Source organism: Microtus oregoni, unplaced genomic scaffold, assembly GCF_018167655.1.
Source record: "Microtus oregoni isolate MIOR12 unplaced genomic scaffold, Mior012 000043F_ref0000047, whole genome shotgun sequence".
NCBI lineage: Eukaryota > Metazoa > Chordata > Mammalia > Rodentia > Cricetidae > Microtus > Microtus oregoni.
Window position 1 is genome coordinate 11,406,698 of NW_024543210.1, and position 21,890 is coordinate 11,428,587.

A 21,890-nucleotide genomic window follows, 5' to 3' on the forward strand; every position below is an offset into this window, starting at 1 on the left:
AAAGGACTCTCTGTATTCAGAGTTCATCAGGCCAACAGCTTTCCCTCTTGTCCTCACTCAGCGAGAGAGAGAGAGAGAGAGAGAGAGAGAGAGAGAGAGAGAGAGAGAGAGAGAGAGAGAGAGAGAGACAGACAGAGAGGGAGGGAGGGAGGGGAGTGTGTGTGTGTCTGTGCGCAGTGCCCGTGTTCTCCCAAGAGGGGGGGGGAGCCAGAGGGGAGGGCGAGCAGTAACTGCAGAGCAGGGGCGGGGCTCCCTCTGGAAGGGGCCGGGCTGTCCTGGGGCGGGGGAGGTTCAGGTGAGGGGACGGGGCACCTGAAGGGTGTGGCGTGAGGGGCGGGACGAGGGGCGTGACCTCGGAGGTGCTGGGCGGAGCTGAGCTCCGCTGAGGCAGAGCTCCGGTGTCAGTTACAGGTAGCCCTCCTGCAGGAGTGGAGGCTCCGGCTCGGCGCAGGGTGCAGCGAGGGCGCCCACGCCTCGAGAGCCGCGGGAGAAGACGCCCGGGAGAACGCGAGACCTCGGCGGGGAGCTGCGGCGGCTCAGGTGCGCTTCTCCCTCCCGGCGGGTTTCCGTCTCTGAGTCTTGAGCTTTCTTACTGTCGAGGTCGCGGTGGCCTGAGGGCGGCGGGGGGCGAGGCCCGGCCTCCCGGCGTGGCCTGCGGTCTCTGCGCAGACGCGGGACCCCGGCGTGCGGCCCCGAGCCTGCCCTGGCCCGCGCTGGCTCACGAGCCGCAGGTGCTCTCCCGGGAGAGGCGAGCTAGGGGAGCGGTCTAGAGTTCAGCTGCTAAACTTCTGAGACTCCGGGAAGCCCGGAAAGGGGGTGAACGTGTCATTTTCCTGTGTTTAGCACACCGCAGTGGGATTTCCACCTCTTCCGTGCTGAATAGTTAAGTTGTGGGATAGATGCCAAGCCAAACCTTGTCTTTAAAGGAATCACGTTAAATGGTTTTGCTTTTGTAATTAAAATATTTTGATTCTCATTGCAGGTAGGCAGTCAATAGAATTTTGTTTTTCCTTTTACTGTAACAGAATCTACAACTGATTTTTCCTACTTGTCTAATATTTAACTTTCTTAAAACACTTTCTAGACGGGACTATTAATATTATTTGCCTCTGAGGTTATAGATTTGTTTTTATCATCTCCTTTGTAATTTTTTGTTAGGCGTTGCTAATGAACATTTTGCCCGTATAACTAGGAGAGAAACAAAATATTTTTTTTTACTCCTTAACGAAAATTTAAATAGGTCTTGAATTTTGCTTCGTTTGAGTTATAGCGATTCCTGAATAGAACTTGTCGATGAAGAAGTAAACGCAAGTTGAGAGAAAACTAATTTGACATGCTCTTAGGACATTTGGCATGTTGTCTATTGGCACTAAGATTTATTTGTACTGGTTATATTTGAAACCACACTCAGAAGCCGAGTAAAGGTATAGATCATTCGAGTAAGCACAAAATTAGAAGAGAGGAAGGCTATGGGAATTATGAATACTTGAGTGTAGAGGCAGTCAAGGAGACCGAGGAGTCTTGAGAAAAAATGAGAAATTCTTGGAGACAGTGGTACTTACTGTCAGGAGAGTTTCAAAGACTTCAAACGACATGAATCAAACGGATCAGGAAATAAAGTGCCTTTTGACTTCGGTAGCCAAGGATAGGATCTTTGCCTTCAGCAAGCCTAATCGTAGTAAGATAGTCAGGGCAGAAGCCAAACTGGAAGGAGTTCGGATTGTGAATAGAGGATAAAAATATTGGGTGTAGAATTTATATTCTGAGAAAGGTTAGGCGGAGTGACAGCAGGTGGCCATTAGAGGGACCCTATTTTGGAGTTGGAAAGAATGTGAAGATCATAGAATAGCTTTTTGCCAAAATTCATTGGCCTCTGTCAAACTGAAAACTCGGAACAAGTAGCTGATCATAATAAATAATAGCACTATTTATAAATTGTGAATACTGTTTTAGTACTAAGTTTTGTTTATTGGGTTCCGCAGTTGCTATCAGTATCTAAGCTACAAATATGAACTGTGTCAAACTGTATTTCAGGTGCGTATTTGGAGTACTTTGGTACTCCAAACTTGCTTTTAAGTTATTTGACTTCTTTAGGTATGGCCTAATGATTCTTGTAGATATCTTATGTGGAAATCAGATGTTTTTACTAAATTACAATTGCTGGTTAGTGCTTTGGGTTTAATATGCGTTTAAAGGAAAATGCTCTTGGATTAAAATTTCTGTATAATGGGTTTAACTTTGATCTCCATTGTTGTTATTCTGAAGTTCAGACTAGTACTTTAATGAATATATTACTTAGGAGGATGGAAAGGACAGTTCAAAAGGAAAGTCTGATGACCAAGTATTATATATGAATCTCTGATAGTTGTGCTGGCGGGATTTGTTTTGGTGTAATCATTTTAAAAACCTTTTGGGCAGTATATAATAAGGTGAAGCATGCATAAACTGTATGCCATTACCCAACAAAATTCCAGAAAATGTAATCATTACAGAAAACACATTAAGTTGTTACAATGAAAGAAAGTGGGATGGAGTAAAAGGGGACATTGGGTAACCTTTAGGAATGTTGGGTGTATTAATTTACTGGATTGTAATAATACTTTTTCCAAAATATTTATACATGAATTATTTAACTGTAAATTTTAAAAATGTGTAGTTTATTTCAGGACAGTTGTACATTGATAAAGTGAGAAAGTAAATAAAAGAGGAAGAAATGACAGCATTTAAATATAGTTGCTTTCTTTGAATATTATAGTTATGTCAGGGTGATAAGATTGTGAATACTTTTAATTTTTTTCATTTTTGTATTGTATTGTGAATATATTACTGAGAAGCTATTTAACATATGCAAAATGGCATTAAACACATCTTGGATTTAAAGAATAGAGATACTCATATAATTAAGAAATAAGACATAATATATTTAAAATTGTCCTGTGCATTGTATATTTTTCCTTTTCTTGATTTGCTTTATAATTTTATTACATGCCTGTATTTTCTAAAAATTGTATTGTTTAGTTTTGTCTGTTTCAAAGTAAAATATAAAACAAATTATCCTTGTATGATTTGTGACTTATTTTTTTTACATAAGGTGTCATTGTATTGCTCAGATTAGCCTCAAACTTGCCATTCTCCTGTCTCAGCCTTTCCAAGTAAAGGGATTATAGGTATCTACCACCACATCCTGCTCTATGACTTCAACACTTTATTTTGTGATACATTTCTGTGTTCATATACTATAAATCATTTGCTTTTTATTGCTGTATATCATCCTATTATATGACTTTCCACTGTTTACCCATAATTTTGTTGATGGATGTTTACTGTACATTGCCACCCTTTATTTTATTTTTTACTTTTGCCATTAAAAACTCTTTTGTGATTCCCTTCCAGTCTGTTTCTTAATATCCATGTATATGAATTTCCTTGGCTTTTTAAATCCAAGATTAGAGCCATGGATTTTTATTTTTGCTAGATAATATTGAGTTATTTTATATGGTGCCTGTATCAGTTATACCATCACAAGTAAGTGTTCTCATTCTTATTATCATATAAGACATTTGAACATTGGTGTTTGCCTCAGATTTTCCTTTTGATGATCTAGTGAGTGAAAAATAGTATCCCACTAGGGAATTTAGTTTACTTTTCTTTAATTATTTATTATTTATCAACAATTATTTAATTGTTGAACGTTATGTAGTTCTATGGGGTTTCCATTTATATCCTTTTCTTTTTATCTTCTAGAAGTTCTTTATCTATTTTTGAAATTGATTGTTTATTAATTATGTGTGTTTTTCCAGTAGATAGCTTGTCTCCTTAGTTTGTAGTGCTTTTGAAGAACATATCATATATTTTAATATAGCTGGCTGTGCCAACTTCTTTTAGGTTTCTACTTTTGGTGTCTTGTTTAATCTTTCCCTTACTTCATCTTGCAAAAATGTAGTTTTATGTTTTCTGCTGGAAGCTTTAAAATGTTACCAAGGTGTGCATCTCTCATTTTTTCGATAACACCTAAAACTCCAGTAAAAAATAGTCTACTAAAAACTGATATTAGGGCCAAGGAGATGATTTGGAGAGTGAAAATGCCTGTTCTGCAAGTCTTAAAACCTGAGTTTTGATCCTAGAAACACAGGGGACACAGGTAGAAAGCTAGATAAGAAGCAAACAGAAAATCTGCCTGTAGCTTTGTGGGCCAGTTAGCTTGCAGTATAGAGTAGAGTGGCTGAAACAAAGAGGCCCTGCCTCAAAACAAAATGGAAGGAGAGAACCAACTCTCCAAAAGTTGCTCTTTGACCTCCACAAGCACAGAACAGCATATGTGTACCCTCACATACACACAGTAAATAAAGTTAATCAGGAGCCCATAGCAGCAAGCCATCTAAGCTGCATAGCTGCTGTAAGACCATCCGAAACTACCAAGCAGCAAGACTTTCTTTGTCTTAAGACAACCATAGCTAGGGGTATAGATTAGTGGTTAAGTGCTTGCTAAGTAAGCATATGGAAAGCCATGGGTTTCATCCTCAGTATCACAAAAAGGGGAACAAATTCTTTTGTATGTATAGCCCTAACCTATGTGTAATTATTTTCTTGTGTGTTTGTGAAGTGGGAGGATCTAGTTTTGTTTTTTCCCCCATATGGGTAATCATTTATTGAATTATCGAATTAATTTTCATCCTAGTGATGTCTGTCATGTGTCAAATTTCTGTATATTTGTGAGTGTTTTGAAGTTACTGTTTCTTGAACTGTTTATGTATCCTTTATAGTCTCGCTTTAGTTGTGGACGACAGTATGTAAATGTCATAAAACTTTCTTGTAAAACTAGACTTCTCAAATTGTTCTGTTTTTCCTTTTCCCTTTCGTAAGTAAACTTTTACTTTTTATAATTGCTTTACACAAGTACTATAATCACCTTAGGTAACAAAACAAATCAAAATAACAAAACAAAAAACCTAATGATACTCTAATGTCAAGCATATTGACTGTAAATCTTGTCCCATTTCACCAAGGCTAATTTTACATTAAAAAGTAAATATGGGAGTTTATTTTGGAAACATAGTAAGTTGCAGTATTTGGAACAAATATGCTGAAAGCAACTAAGAATCTTAACAAATGGGAATTAGAATGTCAAAAAGCTAAGAGAATCGTGGAAATATGAGAGCCAGGAGCTCTGAAGTTCTGTTTGCTTGAAGGACATTTGCTTAACTAGGGAAGTTTGATGGCTGTGAAGTATTTGCACTATTTGTAGTGCGGAGGACACTTGGCGTTCAACCAGAGCACGTTGAAGATAAACTAAGGAGAACTTCTTTCCCTAATTCTAAGTTCCCAAAGGGATGATTTGTTGAGAAAGGATTGAAAAATTACTCTACCATCTTCAAAGAAACAAAACAAAAAACACTGTAAGGAAAGTTGCCTTGATGCTAACTAAAATAGAAGGGGAGAAAATTCTGCCCTTAGCAAGATGTAACCACCGGGTAAACTAAGTGGGGTGGGTGGGTGGGGCTGTGGGGTGTGGGAAGTGGTTATCCTTAGTAAACTTAAAAAGGAAAGGATCTTTTTTTGTTTGTTTGTTTTTGTTTTTCGAGACAGGGTTTCTCTGTAGCTTTAGAGCCTGTCCCAGAACTAGCTCTTGTAGACCAAGCTGGCCTTGAACCGACAGAGATCCACCTGTTTCTGCCTCCCAAGTGCTGGGATTAAAGGCGTGGACCAGTACCACCCGGCTAAAGGGGTCTACTTTTAATTATTTACCCTGTTCAAGTACACCATTCAGGAACAATCTATGGTTCCCCCAAAGCACTGGCTCTCAACCTTCCTAATGCTGTGACCCTTTAACACAGTTCCTCATGTTGTGGCCCCCTAACAACAAAATTATTTTATTGGTACTTCATAACTGTAAATTTTCTACTATTATGAATCATAATATAAATATTTAATATGCAAGATATATGTGATTTATGACCCACAGGTCGAGAACCACCACCCTAAAAGGAATCTTGTATCCATTTGTATTGTAGTAACTTCCTGTTTTCTCTCCTCTAGCTTCTGGCAATGCTAATTTATTTTGTGTTTGGATTTGCCTATGAATAGAATCATATAATATGATCTTCATGTCTTTTTTTTTTACTTAGCATATTGTTTCCAAGGTTTATCCATGGTATAGCATGAATTGGTACGTCATTCTTTTTTGTTGTTGTTAAATAATACCCATTGCATAGACAAATATGTTTCATTTTGTCTTTTTACTGGTTCTATTTCTTTACTCTTCTGAGTAAGATCAATATGAACATTTGTGTTCAAGTTTTTTTTTTGCATGAAAATATGGTTTTCATTTTCATAGGTATATTAAACCAGAAATGGAATTCCTAGGTCATATGGTAACTTTTAGTTATGTTTTTGGGGGAATACCACGGCATTTTTAACAATGTATCTACACTATTTTACACTCTTACCAGCAATGTGTGATGGCTCCAGTGTTAATTTATATATTTTGTGTTTGGACAAATGTCAAACTCTTTGCTATTATAGTTGTCAAAACATGAATTTAAAATAATCAAGTAAGCAGTTACAAATACATATCCTTAAAGATGTCAGTTTTTATAAAATAGAAGCTTATTGTGTTCTCAATGAAAGTATCATCAGATGTTTTTTTTTTCACTTGGAATTAGACCAGACTGCAGAGTTTATTGGTAAGATCAGACAAGCATGAGTAGCTTAAAAAACAACACAAACAAAAATATTGAAAGCGAAGAGCAGTAAGTATGACTGGCCCTGCTATACATTTTAATCCTTAAAACTAAAATCACATGGCGTTGATACAAGAATACATTGACCAATGGAAGAGAATAGAAAATACAGAAACACACCCAATTATACATCAAAATTTAATATTCTAATAAAGGGAACATCCTAACAGTGGTGGAGGAAATAAGATTTTTTAAAGAAATTTGTATTTCATCTATCAATTTATTTATTTTGTGTGTGAGTTCCAAGCATAGAGGTAAAATTCAGAATGTTTCACCAGTTACAAGTTATCTCTACATAAGGGCCTTGCTAATCTCCATATCATTCTAGTTTTAATATATGTGCCGCTGAAGTGAGCTCATGGAATTTTGAGTATGTGGTGTTTGTGGTTCTGGGGTAAGATAGATTTGAATACATTTTTCATACCATGCACCAGGATGATCATATAAAAAATAACATACTAATTAAAATAGCTTGAAGAAGCCAGGCGGGAGTGATGCACACCTTCAATCCCAGCACTTGGGAGGCAGAGGCAAGCAGAGATCTGTAAATTCGAGGCCAGCCTGGTTTATATAGTGTGTTTCAGGACAGCCAAAGCTACACAGAGAAACCCTGTCTTTATAAATAAACAAATCAAACAAACAAAAAACTTGAAAAAATGGATAAATTATTTATGACCTAGATGTGGAGAAATTTTGCTGTGACTTAGTCTAGCTGAAAAATAAAAATCATAGACATAATTACATATATAGGTATGTATATGATCATATGTTTATATATCCAGAGTGCTTCAGAATCTGAAACTTCAGTTCTAATATAATTCTATAAGTAGAAAATTTCACATAAAAAACAAAATTACTTTTGGATATATAATATGAAAAAATAAATTTCATATTTAGAAGATCTGGTTTCTTCCCTAGATATCCTATTATATATGTATAAATATTGCAAAATACAAAATCTGTTAACACTTATCCTGATAAATATAATACATAATCCATTTGCAATATATCTTATTTGTGTGCTTGCCCTTTCTCCTACCTCTGTGTGCGAATGATAAAATATTTAAAATATATTTTTCTGTTAGTTTAATTTTAAGGATTAAGATAACTTACAATGTTTATAGTGATTTGCTTATTAGGTTGCAATTACAAAGGATTTGGATTATCAAAATAATTGATGTAGAGGAAGTGAAATTTTTCTGTCATACTTTTATGACAGTTATATCTTCTTTTAAGTTTTACTTAAATATAAACCTATATATAGCAGGTGTAAGATAATATTGAAAAGGGTATTTTCTTTCTCAAATTGTAACAATGAAATTTTTATGTAATAATTTCAAGTATGTTGTTCAGATAAGTTATAAAGATCCTAGGTTATATAAAATCATATAGATGAGAAAAAATTTATCTTCCTCTTAAATATTTTTTTCAGAGCCCTCATTATGCATTAGAAAGACAGATAGTATGACTTGTTATTGATAATCTGTGACAGTCACAGTGAAATTTCATACTTTCTCTTTTACCAGCAGGTTGATATTGGAAGTTTTCTGGTTATTAGAAATTGAATGTAATGGCAGCAGAATGTATAAAGAGTTGCTGTAGAGGATGTTTCTATGGTGAAACAGAAAAGCACAAGTGTGAGTATTATTTTGATTTTGGTAAACACTTGCTTGGTGCCTTCTTTGACATTTAATAATGCATGAGTAAATTAGGAATGTTTTCTGACTTTGATGGGAAGGTTGTTGCTTCAGAACTTGTAGGGACCCTGAAGAATAGTGGAGAGACTAATTCAAACCATGAGATAACCCTGGACATCACTATAAAGAGGGTAATACTTGCCGTGGGAATCTGAATAGGATTTGCCAAGCTGGTGGAAAGAAGGAAGTACAAAAATCTATGAGTTGGACATAAGCAGGTGAATGTAAGGAGAGAATTGTGCTTGGGAAACAGTAAACTCTGATAAATGCGTTGATGCAAATAAAGATAACTTCCACTTTATGTTCAGTTACATTAAAAATATCTTGTGAATGAATGGTCACTGTGCTGGCCAGTTTTATGTCCCAACTTGACAAAAGCTAGAGTCCTTTTGGAAGAGTGAACCTCAACTGAGAAATTTCCCCTACCAGATTTTCCTGTAGAAAAACCTGTAGCACATTTTCTTTATTGATTATTGACGTGTTTGTGTGGGGCAGCTTATGTGCCTGGGTACTGTAAGAAAGCAGGCTCAGCCAGCCAGTCAACAGAACTTCTCCTTGGCTTCAACCGTAGTTTCTCCCTTAAGTTCCTTCCCTGAGTTCCCTAGATGATGGGCTACAAGCTATTAGCTGAAACATAAACCCTTTCTTCCCTAAGTTGACTTTGGTCATGATGTTTTATCACAGCAGTAGAAACCCATATAAGATGATCACTGAAGAAGAAACTCAAAACATTATCAAGATTCACATTTATGAAATATTCCTAGATTAGCTATTTCGTTTTATATTGTATCGTTTCTTATCTCTTCAGGGTTAAGATTATAATTTTACTCTCTGGTTATTTTATTACTTGTAGGGTAGAACTTCTTAGTATATATTTGGATATGACATTTTATTAGTCTGGTTTTTTTTTGACATCAATAACACAGTACCTCTGCTTATTACAAACTGGATAAGAGGTTTATTTTGGCCCTCAATTCTAAAGGTCAAAGGTGGTGATGGTTTTCTTGCTGGTAGTATCCTAAGGCAGTACAGAGAATCACTTGATGGGAAAGTAGGGAATGAACACATATAACTTGATCTCTCTGAGTCTCGTATAAAGCCACCAGAAATCAACGATGGATTCTCTACCTTCCCAAAGGCCCTATATCTAAACACATGATTTAGTTTAAGTTTCCATAGATAGTTTTCCTTTCCTTGCTATGTGGATTGTGTATTTAATACCCTTACCTTAAGGATTAAATGTCAACTCATGGGGGATACACTTAAACCATATCCAGTCTATAGCAGAAAGTTTCTGTTTTACATTAAACCTTTCCATAAATTCCTGTACGATAGTAGTTGTGCTTTTATTTATTCTACAGATGATACTAACTATACATAAAGATCAGCTGTCCTTTTCCACCCTATCTTAGGTTATACAGTTATGTGTATACTATTTTAGAGAATAGATAAAGTGCTCTGTAGATGTTCAGGCAGGGTGAATTGCTAATGTAATAAATATCTAGTCAGTATATATTTTATTTGGTGATTTGTTGGAGAGTTTTGTAAACTTGAAGACTTTTGGCTTCTTCTCAGAATTGACTTATGTATTTGAGACTCAGGTTTGCCCATAGTTTTAACAACAAAAATTGCTTTGTTTATAACATTTTAAATTGACTAGGTTTTTATTCATTAAATTGTGAAATAAACTTGCTTTCCATCAGTGAGCTCTTATGAGAATGACTCTTAAAACTGCTTTTCCTGCCCTACTAGGAGAATGTGCTTTGGCAGTAACATATTCATTGATCAAATCTTTGTTCACCAAGATTAATGTAGATTCCAGAACTGCTTGTTCGAATCAAAAGTAGTTTGTATCAGAATGTTTTTTTCTAAAATTATTTTTAAAAAGGCCCGGCATGCTGTCACACACAGTTAGCCCTAGCATTCTATAGGCAGAAGCAAGTAGCAGAAGCCAGCAGAGCTCTGTGAGTTCCAGGAAAGTATAATTTACATAGCAAGTTCCACATTAGCTAGAATTACATAGCAAGTTCTTGTCTCAAAACAAAATAACAAAATAAAGTGAAAATAAAAAAATAATAGTGATTTAAAAAATACTAACCATTTTGGGTTTAGATTATTACATATAATCTATATGCATAATTGTGACTTACTTCTGATCTTTTTCTTCCTTTGAATGCAGTTTCTGTGGAAAGGGACTTTAAAGCATCAGTCTCAAATGGCCAAAATACTATCTGTACACCTCCATTGACTTCTGTTTCAGTAAAGCCCCAAGTTGGCTGTAGTGAGGATTATTTGCTTTCCAAATTACCATGTGATGGCAAAGAAGTACCATTTGTGGTGCCCAGGTTTAAATTATCTTATATTCAGCCCAGGATGCAAGGAACTCCCTCACATCTGGATGAATTAGAAGGTAAGCAATAAAATCACATGATTTAAAAATCAACATGGACCATTTAAATACTGTTAATGGTGTTACTTTGCATTTATATCTTTCATTCAAAATTTATACAAATATTTATATTTTGAGTTTTATAAGTTCTTTTCTGTAGAACAGCTTAATGAACAGTATTTTTGAAATGTCCCACTGTAGAAACTGATCACAAATAGCATGGCACATATATATGTAGCTTGGCTTAAGAATAATATATTTTTACTTATATGTGGATGTATTTATGTCTGTGTATACTACATGTTTTTTGATGTCTGTGGAGGCCAGAAGAGAGTACTGGATGTTATGGAGCTCGAGTTACAAGTGGTTGTGAGCTGCCCAGTGTGGGTGCTGGACATTAAACTTGAGTCCTCTGGAAAAGTAACAAGTTCTTTTTTTTTTTAATATTTATTTATTTATCTATTATGTATACAATATTCTGTCTGTGTGCATACCTGCAGGCCAGAAAAGGGCACCAGACCTTATTACAGATGGTTGTGAGCCACCATGTGGTTGCTGGGAATTGAACTCAGGACCTTTGGAAGAGCAGGCAATGCTCTTAACCTCTGAACCATCTCTCCAGCCCCAGTAACAAGTTCTTTTAACTGTTGAACCATATCTCTTGCTCCTCCAGTTTGAGTTAAAAAAATATAGGCATATTCTTCTTTATGCACCTAGAAAAAAAAGTAAAAGAGTTCAATCATTAAAGAATGAAACAAAAATAGTTACTATTTTCTAAAATTTGGTACAATAAGACACAGGGAACAAGTAATCTGCTTCCTGGTTATCTTTCTTTCCTTCTCCTTCCCATTCTGCTTTTCTTTTCCTCCCTTCCTTACTCCCTTCTTTCTTCCTCAGGTTTGATTCCCAAACTGGATAGATACATGAATAAGGTAGATTCATTGACTGAAATCTGACTCAGATTAATTAAAGATTAATTAGGTTAGTTAGTAAAGACGTATAACTCTTATTTAAAAAATAATTTGTATTAGACCATTGAATATTTAAAAAATAATTTGTATCTGTCCATTGAAATATTGTCAGTCACAGTGGCTTTTCCCTACAAAATTTTATTAGAAAAATTTCAAGCATATAAAGGACTCAAAAGAATTTATCAGTAATACCTCTATGTCTAAAACTTAAATTGTTTCATTAGCATTTTACTATACAATTTTTATCATTAATCTATATAATTCCATCCTTCTAGTCAGTATTAATCCTCTCTTTTGACAAGGACTGTGTGAAACATTTTAAAATACATTGAAGTCATCAATATACGTCTTCTAAGTACTTAGATATAGCATTTATTGAAGTTTAGTGACCTATTTAGAATTTTAGCATAAATCTTATGTACAATGTACTTTTCTTAAAATGCTTTTTTAATTTCTGGGTGATGGTAGCGCACGCCTTTAATCCCAGCACCCGGGAGGCAGAGACAGGCAGAGCGCAAGGCCAGCCTGGTCTACAAGAGCTAGTTCCAGGACAGGCTCCAAAGCTACAGAGAAACCCTGTCTCAAAAAACAAACAAACAAACAAAAACCAAAACAAAACAAAAAAACAAACAATCAAAAAACACGAAAATATACTTTTGAATTTTGTGTGTACTTGCTGAGTTTCAAATATGCTATTTATTGAATATTGACAGGGACATGTAAAATCCATGTCAAGAGATATACTTGTCCACATGTTTTCCTGTTTTTTCTTCTTTCTGTTTTGGGATTCTGATTTTACATAGTCTGATGTTTTGCTATTCTGTGGGTCTCTGATACTCATTTTTTTCCTCAATAACTTTTCTTTAGTTTGAGAATAACTGGCCCATTTCAAGTTCATGATCTTTCTTATTTGTCATCCTCATTCTGCTTTTGTTTATTTTCTGAATATTTTATTTTAGACATTATGTATTAGGATTTGTATTTGTTTCTTTTTGTATATTTATCTTGCCACTTGTAACTTACTATTCTATTATTGTAGAAGTATTTTATGTCTTTTGCTAGTTATAGTGGTATATCTGTGTTAATTTCAGTACCTAAGTCATCCATCTAGATTTAGATTCTGTCATTCCTTTTCCTTTGAAAATAGGTCACATGTTTCAGTTACTTTTTATGTGGACTAATTTTGGTTTATATTCTGAATATTTAATGATATTGTGGAGACTCTAGATTTGGCTATATTGATTTGACAATCCTATTTCCCTTTTCTACCCTTCCTGTCTCCCTCCAGAGTGGTAACTTGGTTGAACTTGGACTACAAATGCTGCATTAGGGGTCAGCTCTTGAGTTTTGGTTCAGGGATTAGCCAGATATTTGATTAAACTTTATCAAAATTTAGAATTTCTCCTTTCCAGGATTTTAACCTCTCTTTTCAGCATGCCTGGTTGCCTGGAATATTGCTCTCAGGTTAATCTGCCTTTCGCTCTCTGAGTTTTGTCTGCTCTGTGTAGTGTGGGCTTTGGCTTCCACTGAAAATCAGTCATCTGAGACAGATAACTCACCTCATGTGTCACACTGCTTTTCTTTATACTGCGGTACTTTTAGGGATTTTACTTGTTTGGTTAGTTTTCATTTTATAATTTATTGTTGTCTGTAGGACATACTGGGTTTGTTGAAATGGAAGTGATTTTTTTTGTTAAGGAAGAAAAATGAACCCAGTGCATGGTCCTACCACAGTAACCAACTGTTACTTTGCATATATCAAGTGTGTCTCAAAAAATAGTTTTAAAATTTGTGACTCAGGGAGTATCTGATCAGTGGGTCAGTTACCTGTTATTTACATACGTGTGTATGTGGGTGCTCATGTGGAACTTAGAAGACAACTTGCAAGAGTCAGTTCTCTCCTTCCACCAAAAGGCTTTAGGGATTAGACTCGTGTTGTCGGGCTTGGGGAAAAGTACCTTTCTTTCTTGACAGGACTCCCTTTTTTATTCATATATGTTAAAAATATTCAAATTAAACCTTTGTTTTAGGGTTAATTAGTAGTAGTTAGGGTTTCTGTTGCTGCAGTGAAACACCATGATCAAAAGGCAAGATAGGAAGGAAAGAATTTATTTGGCTTATACTTTCCTATCACTATTCATCACTGAAGGAAATCCGGGCAGTAACTCAAACAGGGAAGGGACCTGTAGGCAGGAGTGTTGGTGGAGGCCACTTGTTCGTTCCTGGCTGCTCAGACCACTTAATCACTCAGAAACTATATTATTTGCAATACTGTTTGGACAATATCTTAAGTGTATTGCTAGTTAGCTCTTATATCCTAAACTAACCCATTCTATTGATCTGTGTATCACCATGTGGCTGCTGCTTACCGGGTAAAGTTCCAGCGAGTCCATCTCTGGCAAAGGCAGAGGCTACATGGCTTCTCTCTGACTCCGCCTACTCTCTCCTCCTCTATCTACTTGGAACTCCCTCCTTGCCCTATTCTGCTAAGCCACTTGCTGAAACATTTATTCATTAACCAATAAAAGCAACACATAGAAGGACTTACCACACCACAGGAGCTGATACAAAGGCCATGGAGGAGAGCTATTTACTGGCTTGCTTCCCATGGTTTTCTCAGTCTGCTTTCTTATAGAACCCAAGACCACCAGCCCAGGGATGGCACCACCCACCATGAGGTAGACTCTCCCCCATCAACAGCTGATTAAGAAAATGCCTTACAGCTGGATCTTGTGGAGACATTTTCTCAATTGATATTCTCTCCTTTCATATGACTCTAGCTTATGTCAAGTTGACATAAGACTAGCCAGCACAACCATATGTTTAGTCTTATGATCATATCTATATCTATATATCTATAGACATAGATATAGATAGATAGATGCACACACACCATGTTTTCATATTTATTGATTTTAATGGCTCTATAGTATCTCATCATATGGATATACCATACATTATTTAAAATATATTTCTAGACAGATAAGACATTAGTTACTTTTCTGTTGCTATGATAAATACCATGACAAAAAGGAAGAAGAGTTTATTTTGGTTTTAGAGTAAGAGCAAGAATGAATCGTAATGGTGGGGAAACATTGCAGCAAGTGGACAGAGCAGGAAGCTGACTGATCACATTTTAATCACATACAAGAAGCAGAGAGAATGAACATGAAGTGGGGCAAGACTTGAAACTCTCAAATGTCTCTCCTGCATACTCTCCAGCAAAGCTGTAGCTCTTAAAGGTTCTATAACCTCTCAACCAGTGCACCAGCTGAAGACCAGTAGTTCAAATACATGAGCCAATGGGTACATTTTTCATTCAAACCACAACAGAATGCTTTAATATTGTTTTCATAGATAAAAAAGTAAGAAATATATAGCAATAGATGATAGGTTTTCTTTTGTTCTTCTCATGTACTTACTAGAAAACAAATTGAATTTTGAATTACATAGGTAAAAAAATTGCTTAACTCTTAAATTATAGGCACATTGAAAACCACACACACACACATACATACATACATACATACATAAATATATATATATGAATATGAAAATTACCTAATTTGAGAAAGTCCTCTTGGAGCCCAATTGTAGAAATCAAATATATGTGTATTTGTGTATATGTATGGTTGATGAAATGAGATGGGGAGGCAATCCTGAGAAAACAGACTCCTATCAATAATAACTAAAACTTTTTTAAGTGTTACAAATTTGTTTTGTCCCATAATTTACTAACTGATGGGTCTGAATACGACTGTCCCTTACTAGGTCCTTACTACACTGACAACAGATTTTATCATTAAACTTAAAAAAAAAATCATTGCTTACCTGCCTATCTGCTAAAGATAATAGACATTTGGGCTTAAAAACTTGTAATTGTGGTTTTTAAAAGGAGTAGGCTATCATGTAGTGTTACATTTCATTTTATAGCCCTGTGGTTTAGTAAACTGAAAGAAATTCTAGTTGAACCTTAGATATCATTGTGTACTGTCTGAAAGAAAGATATAAATTCTTTAGTGCTTTACTTATAAGAAAGTTGAAATGAGAATATTCTTTTTTTTTTTTTTTTTTTTTTGGATTTTCGAGACAAAGTTTCTCTGTAGCTTTTTGGTTCCTGTCCTGGAACTAGCTCTTGTAGACCAGGCTGGCCTCGAACTCACAGAGATCCACCTGCATCTGCCTCCTGAGTGCTGGGATTAAAGGCGTGTACCACCACCGCCTGGCTAAATGAGAATATTCTTACATTCTAGGAATACCTTATAAAAGTAATGAATTATCTTTGATGGTACTAAGGATCTTTAGAAATAATAATAACAATAAATTTATATATTGTATTATATACAAATATATTTTATTTATATGTCATATAAATGACATTTATTTGTATGGCTTATAAAATATAAACATATCTTATAAGTATATAAATTTTAATTTTATTATATGCAAATATTTAGATATTATATTGCAATATTAAAACGATGCTCTTAGGTTTATTGCTACTCTTGTTGCCATAAAGTAAATCTTCTAGTAACATTTTGTTTATGTGCTAAATGACTTAAGTGTTAGTTTATAAGGTATGTAAATATGGCTCTCAGATATCACAACTCTTCAGAATCTTCCTGCCTCTGTATTTTACTTGGATTATGCAGTTATGCCTGAACCAGAATGATGATAAAATTTCATATTATATCTCGTATTTTTTCTTTTCTGAACTCATTGTAAATACTTTTTTAAAAAATTGTTTAGCTTAATTCAGAAAATACCAGTTTATTTTATTGTTTCAATTTTAAGTAGGACAGAGAATCAAAGATGGCAATAATTTAAACTTTAAAGAAATTTTATGTGTTTTGTGTGTACAAACTATGAGTGAGTGCATATTTGTGTTTGTGTGTGTATACATGCACACATGCTTGTGGAGGTTAGAGGTTGACACTGCTGTCTTCTATTGCTTCCCATCCTGCTTTTGAGACAATGTCTCTCCCTGATCTCAGAGCTCACCAAATGGCTGCATTGGCTGGCCAATGAGCTCTGGGAGTTCTGCTGTCTCTGTACTTTTAGAGCTAGCGTGACAGATAAGTGCCAACACACTTGGCTTTTATGTGCTGGAGATCTAGAGTCAGGCAGGCACTTATTGACTAAGCCATCTTCTCAGCCCTTAACTTAAAAAAAATATGTGTGTGGGTGCATGCATGTAAGGAGATGAGAACACATCCTCTGGTGACATTTTTAGTAACACATCTGCCTCCACTGAGAGAGAATCCCTCCCTAACGCTCATCAATTAGTCTGGATGGACTGGCCAGCTTGCCCTCCTAGCACTGGAATTACAGTACACACATCTGTGCTCAGCAGCTTTGATGGGTTCTGGGAAGTAAATCCAGATCCTGGTGATTGTAAAGTAATGACTTTACTGACATAGCCATCAGAATTTAGACCTTTGGAAAATCTTAGTTTATGCAATGTGTTTATTAAACCTGAAAGAATTTTTTAAAAATATTTATTTATTTATTATTTATACAGAAGAGGGTACCAGACCTCATTGCAGATTGTTGTGAGCCACCATTTGGTTGCTGGGAATTGAACTCAGGACCTTTGAAAGAGTGGGCAGTGCTCTTAACTGTTGAGCCATCCCTCCAGCCCCCCTGAAAGAAATTTTTAAGTTGTTTTAGCCTTTTAAAATTGTAAGCTATCTTACATATGGAGGAAAAGGCACAAAACAGAAATGTAAAGCTCAGTGATGTATTAAAAAGTAAAATACATATAGAGGCACCACCCAAGTAAGGAAAATAGAGAATTACCAGCAAGATTGCCTCTTATTCATTGTGGGTTATCAGTATCACAGTTGTTCTTATCATAAGTTTAGCTTTTCCTCTTAATGCATTTGCACATGTTATGTGCTTATCCTGTTTTCTGGTCTTTATTTATTTATTTGCTTAATTTTTCTTTTATTGAAAATAGATTTTTTTTCATAGAATATATTCTGATTACATTCCCCCAACTCCTTTCAGTTCCTCCCTGCTTCTCCTCCCATTCTGATTCATATCCTTTCTGTCTCATCTTAGAAAGCAAACAGGCATCTAAGGAATAATAATAAAATAAGATAAAAATAAACAAGTCAGAATAAGGTAAAACAAACAGAGAAAAAGATCCAAGCAAAAAGTACAAGAAACATATATAGTCACAGAGACACACATGTTCGCACACACAGTAATCCCCTAAAAACAAAACTGGAATGAAATGACCTAGTCAGCATATATTATTTTGTTCATGTATTTTTTTTATTCTTCCTCATGATTGTGAGATTTCATTCAAGTAGCTAGTAATTTTAGTGTTTTCATATCCAAACATAAGTATGCCTTATAATCCATGATTTGTTCTAAACATAAGGTATAGTATGCATATATATATATAATATGTATATTATATACAAATTATACACACACACACACACACACACATATATATATATATATATATATATATATATATATATATATTACAAAACCACTGTAAAGTATTCTTTGTGACTCTCACTTAGTGGGCCAGTTATATTTGGTTGCATGTGTTCTCCCATTCTGGGTTTCCTGTGTACTTTCTTAAGTAGCCTTTGATGAAAGTCTTTTAAGTTTTAATATAGTTAACACACTTTTATGATTGAATGTTCTGTGTTCAAAACCTTTCTTACAAATAACTATAGAAGGTTTATTCATCTTTGATGTTTAATTTAGGTCTGCTATCCACATATAATTTTCAAAATAAATATGATTAAATTGTCTTCCCCCATATTAGTATTCAATTAACTTAACCTTTTAGTGAAAAGACCATCTTTTCTCCACTGCTATATGAAGTCGCATTGCTTATATATCAAATATTTGTAAAATAATTGCTCTTTCAGGGTCTTGTATTCTGTTTCATTAATCCGTTTTTCTGTCATACGAAAATTTAATTCTTTATATCCAGTACAAAAAAAATTAATTTTTTTCTTCTTGTTCCTTTGTTTTCTAAAGATTTATTTTTATTTATAATATGTGTATATGTGTCTCTGTGTTTGCCATGGTATGTGTGTGCCTGAGGAATCCAGAAGAATGTGTCAGATACCCAGGAGCTAGAGTTACAGGTAGTTGTGAGCTGCCTGACATGGGTGCTGGCTTCTGCACTCCAGTTCTTTGGAAGAACAGCAAGTGCTTTTAACAACTGAGCTATCTCCCAAGTACCTTGATTTTCTTCTTAAAGCTTATGTTAAAATAGTCTTGGTTCTTAGTATTTCTATAAATATTTTCTATTAATTTTATTGTTGCTTCTTGATTTTCAGCTTACTTGCACTGTGGTTAAAAAATGCTTTATTTGACTTGAGTCCTTTCAGAGAACAGATCTGCTTAGTGTATCTTATTGCATCTGTTCAATTTTTAAATGTTTTCTTCAAAAGAATGTTTGTAAAAATCATTTAAAATCTGTTATATATGTTAGTAGAAACATAAGATGAAATCCAGGCAGTGAACTACAGAATTATCTGTAGGGCAAAGAAAAATGCCAAAAATTTGCCTGTCTGTCTTAAGAGCAATTCTTGGCTCATTCCTTACATACATCATGTACTTACAGTTCTATAAGTGTATGCTGGTTAAGGCATATGTTTTAGTTTCATTTGTGACAACGTATTTCTAACCTATTCCTTCAGTGGCTTATAGAAACACTTGCTTTCAGGATCTGTCAGAGCATCTTTTGGAGATCAAAAGGCAGAACTCTGCAGTTCATTGTACCATGGACCCAGCTATGATGTGTATAATCCATGCTATATGTATCAGCACTGTTCACCTGATTTAAATAGGCGCTTTCCTTCTCTTTTTGAAACCAAAAAAATGTATGGCTCTGGTAAGAAAACATTTTTGTGCTTTTCCTCTGGGCTTATCTTTAACAAATTTAGAGATTTAAATCTAAGACTCTAGCAGAAATAGCTATTAAGAGCAAAGCAGACTTCATGAGTGTGTGATAAGTGTTATGACTTCTCTCTGTTTTTACAATTAGTATAAAAATTTACAGATAATGGTGGTTGCCAATTCTACTTCATTTTTTTCTTTTAGAAAAAATTTTATTATAGGTTATTTTACATACATTTGTTATATACTTAATAAATTTTACTATAGATATTTATAGTATTTTCTTTCTCTGTTCCAGTCAGCTAAATGAATTTAAGAGCTCATGATTGGAGGTAGACACAAATAATAGAAAATAACTAGATTTTTTTTAGTTTGATATTTAGGACTATCAATTATATGAACTACCATGTTCAAAATATTCTCAGATTTTACAGGTCTATCTGTAGACATATATCAGCATCATTGAAAACAAAAAAATATTTTCTTGAGGGCTGCTCTGTACTTAGCATTGTGCTAGAACACACACTGTGTGCAGAGCTCCTTTTTAGAAAGATCTTACAGTTTGGGAGGAGAACTAGAAATAGAAATATAAGAGCACATGGGATTCAGGATTGAAATGTTATAATTTTATATGTGTCTATTAAGTAGTAGTTGAATTACACTTCTCAAAGAGTACTTATATTGTATTAAATTATTTTTTCTGGATGAAGGACTGGGAATATCACAAAAACCTGCTTAAAATGTTATGTGGATATGAAAATCTATTATTTGATTGCTACAGTCTTCTGTTTTAAAGATTAAAATAATTTATAATTGAACTTTTAAAGATTTTATCAAAATTTCTGTTTATATAAATTTGTATATAATATACATGATGAATTCCTATGGGGATTTGACTTATGACGATTAGGTAGAATGCCACGGTTTCATTTTTATTAATAAAAAAATACTTTCCTCTTGTCCCTTTGTAGTTTGTGATTTAAGAACCAGTAAACGTCCTGTTTCCCCTGGGCTAAGCAAATCCATGTTTGATCTTACAACTCCACCTCAACGATTCATCCAGGTAGATAATATTATATAACCATATAAATTTCTTTATATGTGAACCTTTCACATAAATATATCAAAACATTAGGAATCACATGTTTTATTTTTTTACTTTTTTCCCATATTGTTATTGGTATTTATTGAGCTCTACATTTTTCTCTGCTCCCCTCCCTGCCTCTCTCCTTCCCCCTTCAACCCTTCCCCCAAGGTTCCCATGCTCCCAATTTACTCAGGAGATCTTGTCTTTTTCTACTTTCTACTTCCCATGTAGATTAGATCTTTGTAAGTCTCTCTTAGGGTCTGCATTGTTGTCGAAGTTCTCTGGAATTGTGGTTTGTAAGTTGGCTTTCTTTGCTTTATGTTTAAAAATCACCTATGAGTGAGTACATGTGGTAATTGTCTTTCTGTGTCTGGGTTACCTCACTCAAAATAATGTTTTCTAGCTCCATTTTCTTGCAAAATTCAAGCTGTCATTATTTTTTTCTGCTGTGTAATACTCCATTGTGTAAATGTCATCAGTATTTTTGATCTTGGCCACTCTTTCAGGTGTAAGATAGAATGTCAGAGTTGTTTTGATTTGCATTTCTCTGATGACTAAGGATGTTGAACATTTCCTTAAGTGTCTTTCAGCCATTTTAGATTCCTCTGTTCAGAGTTCTCTGTTTAGGTCTGTTCTCCACTTTTTTTTTAATTGGACTATGTGATCTTTTGGTGTCCAATTTCTTGAGTTCTTTGTATATTTTGGAGATCAGACCTCTATTTGGTGGAATCACATGTTTTATTTCTGTGGCTTATGTGTATAGCAATATCTGAAGAATAAATATGTTACATTGCCTAAATATATTATTTTAGGAAAATATCAATGATTAATGAAAGGCATTATATTTGCTTCATTTTACATAATTTTGTATCTCTCAATTGATATGAGTTTAAGGATCTTCAGAAATTGGCATTTGTAAATCATATAATTAAAAGTACTTCTTTGCTTATTGAACATAACCAGGCAGTTACTAAGAATTAATATTTCTATTGAGGTGTAAGACTTTAATTTTTCAATAATATCAATATAGCATCCTTTGATAGATTAAAATGTTTCATTCTTAGTTCAGCTAAGTTCTATTTGAAATTAGGAAATAAGCCAGAAATGGTGCCCCATGTTTGTAATCCCAGC

General features: G+C 34.7%; 1 protein-coding gene across 3 annotated transcripts in view; it reads left to right on the forward strand.

Moving 5' to 3' along the window:
- Positions 1-404: 404 nt before the first annotated feature.
- The window catches only part of Tc2n (tandem C2 domains, nuclear), a 45,197-nt gene continuing 23,711 nt past the window's right edge, over positions 405-21,890 (forward strand). For 2 of the 3 annotated variants that reach the window (XM_041633301.1, XM_041633303.1), the window contains exons 1-5: positions 405-540; positions 8,267-8,377; positions 10,617-10,847; positions 19,500-19,667; positions 20,644-20,735. In XM_041633301.1, the coding sequence (XP_041489235.1) occupies positions 8,311-8,377; positions 10,617-10,847; positions 19,500-19,667; positions 20,644-20,735 (558 nt within the window). In that variant the 5' untranslated portion in view covers positions 405-540; positions 8,267-8,310. The remainder of the gene's footprint in view (positions 541-8,266; positions 8,378-10,616; positions 10,848-19,499; positions 19,668-20,643; positions 20,736-21,890) is intronic. The other variant, XM_041633302.1, reaches the window with a different exon arrangement.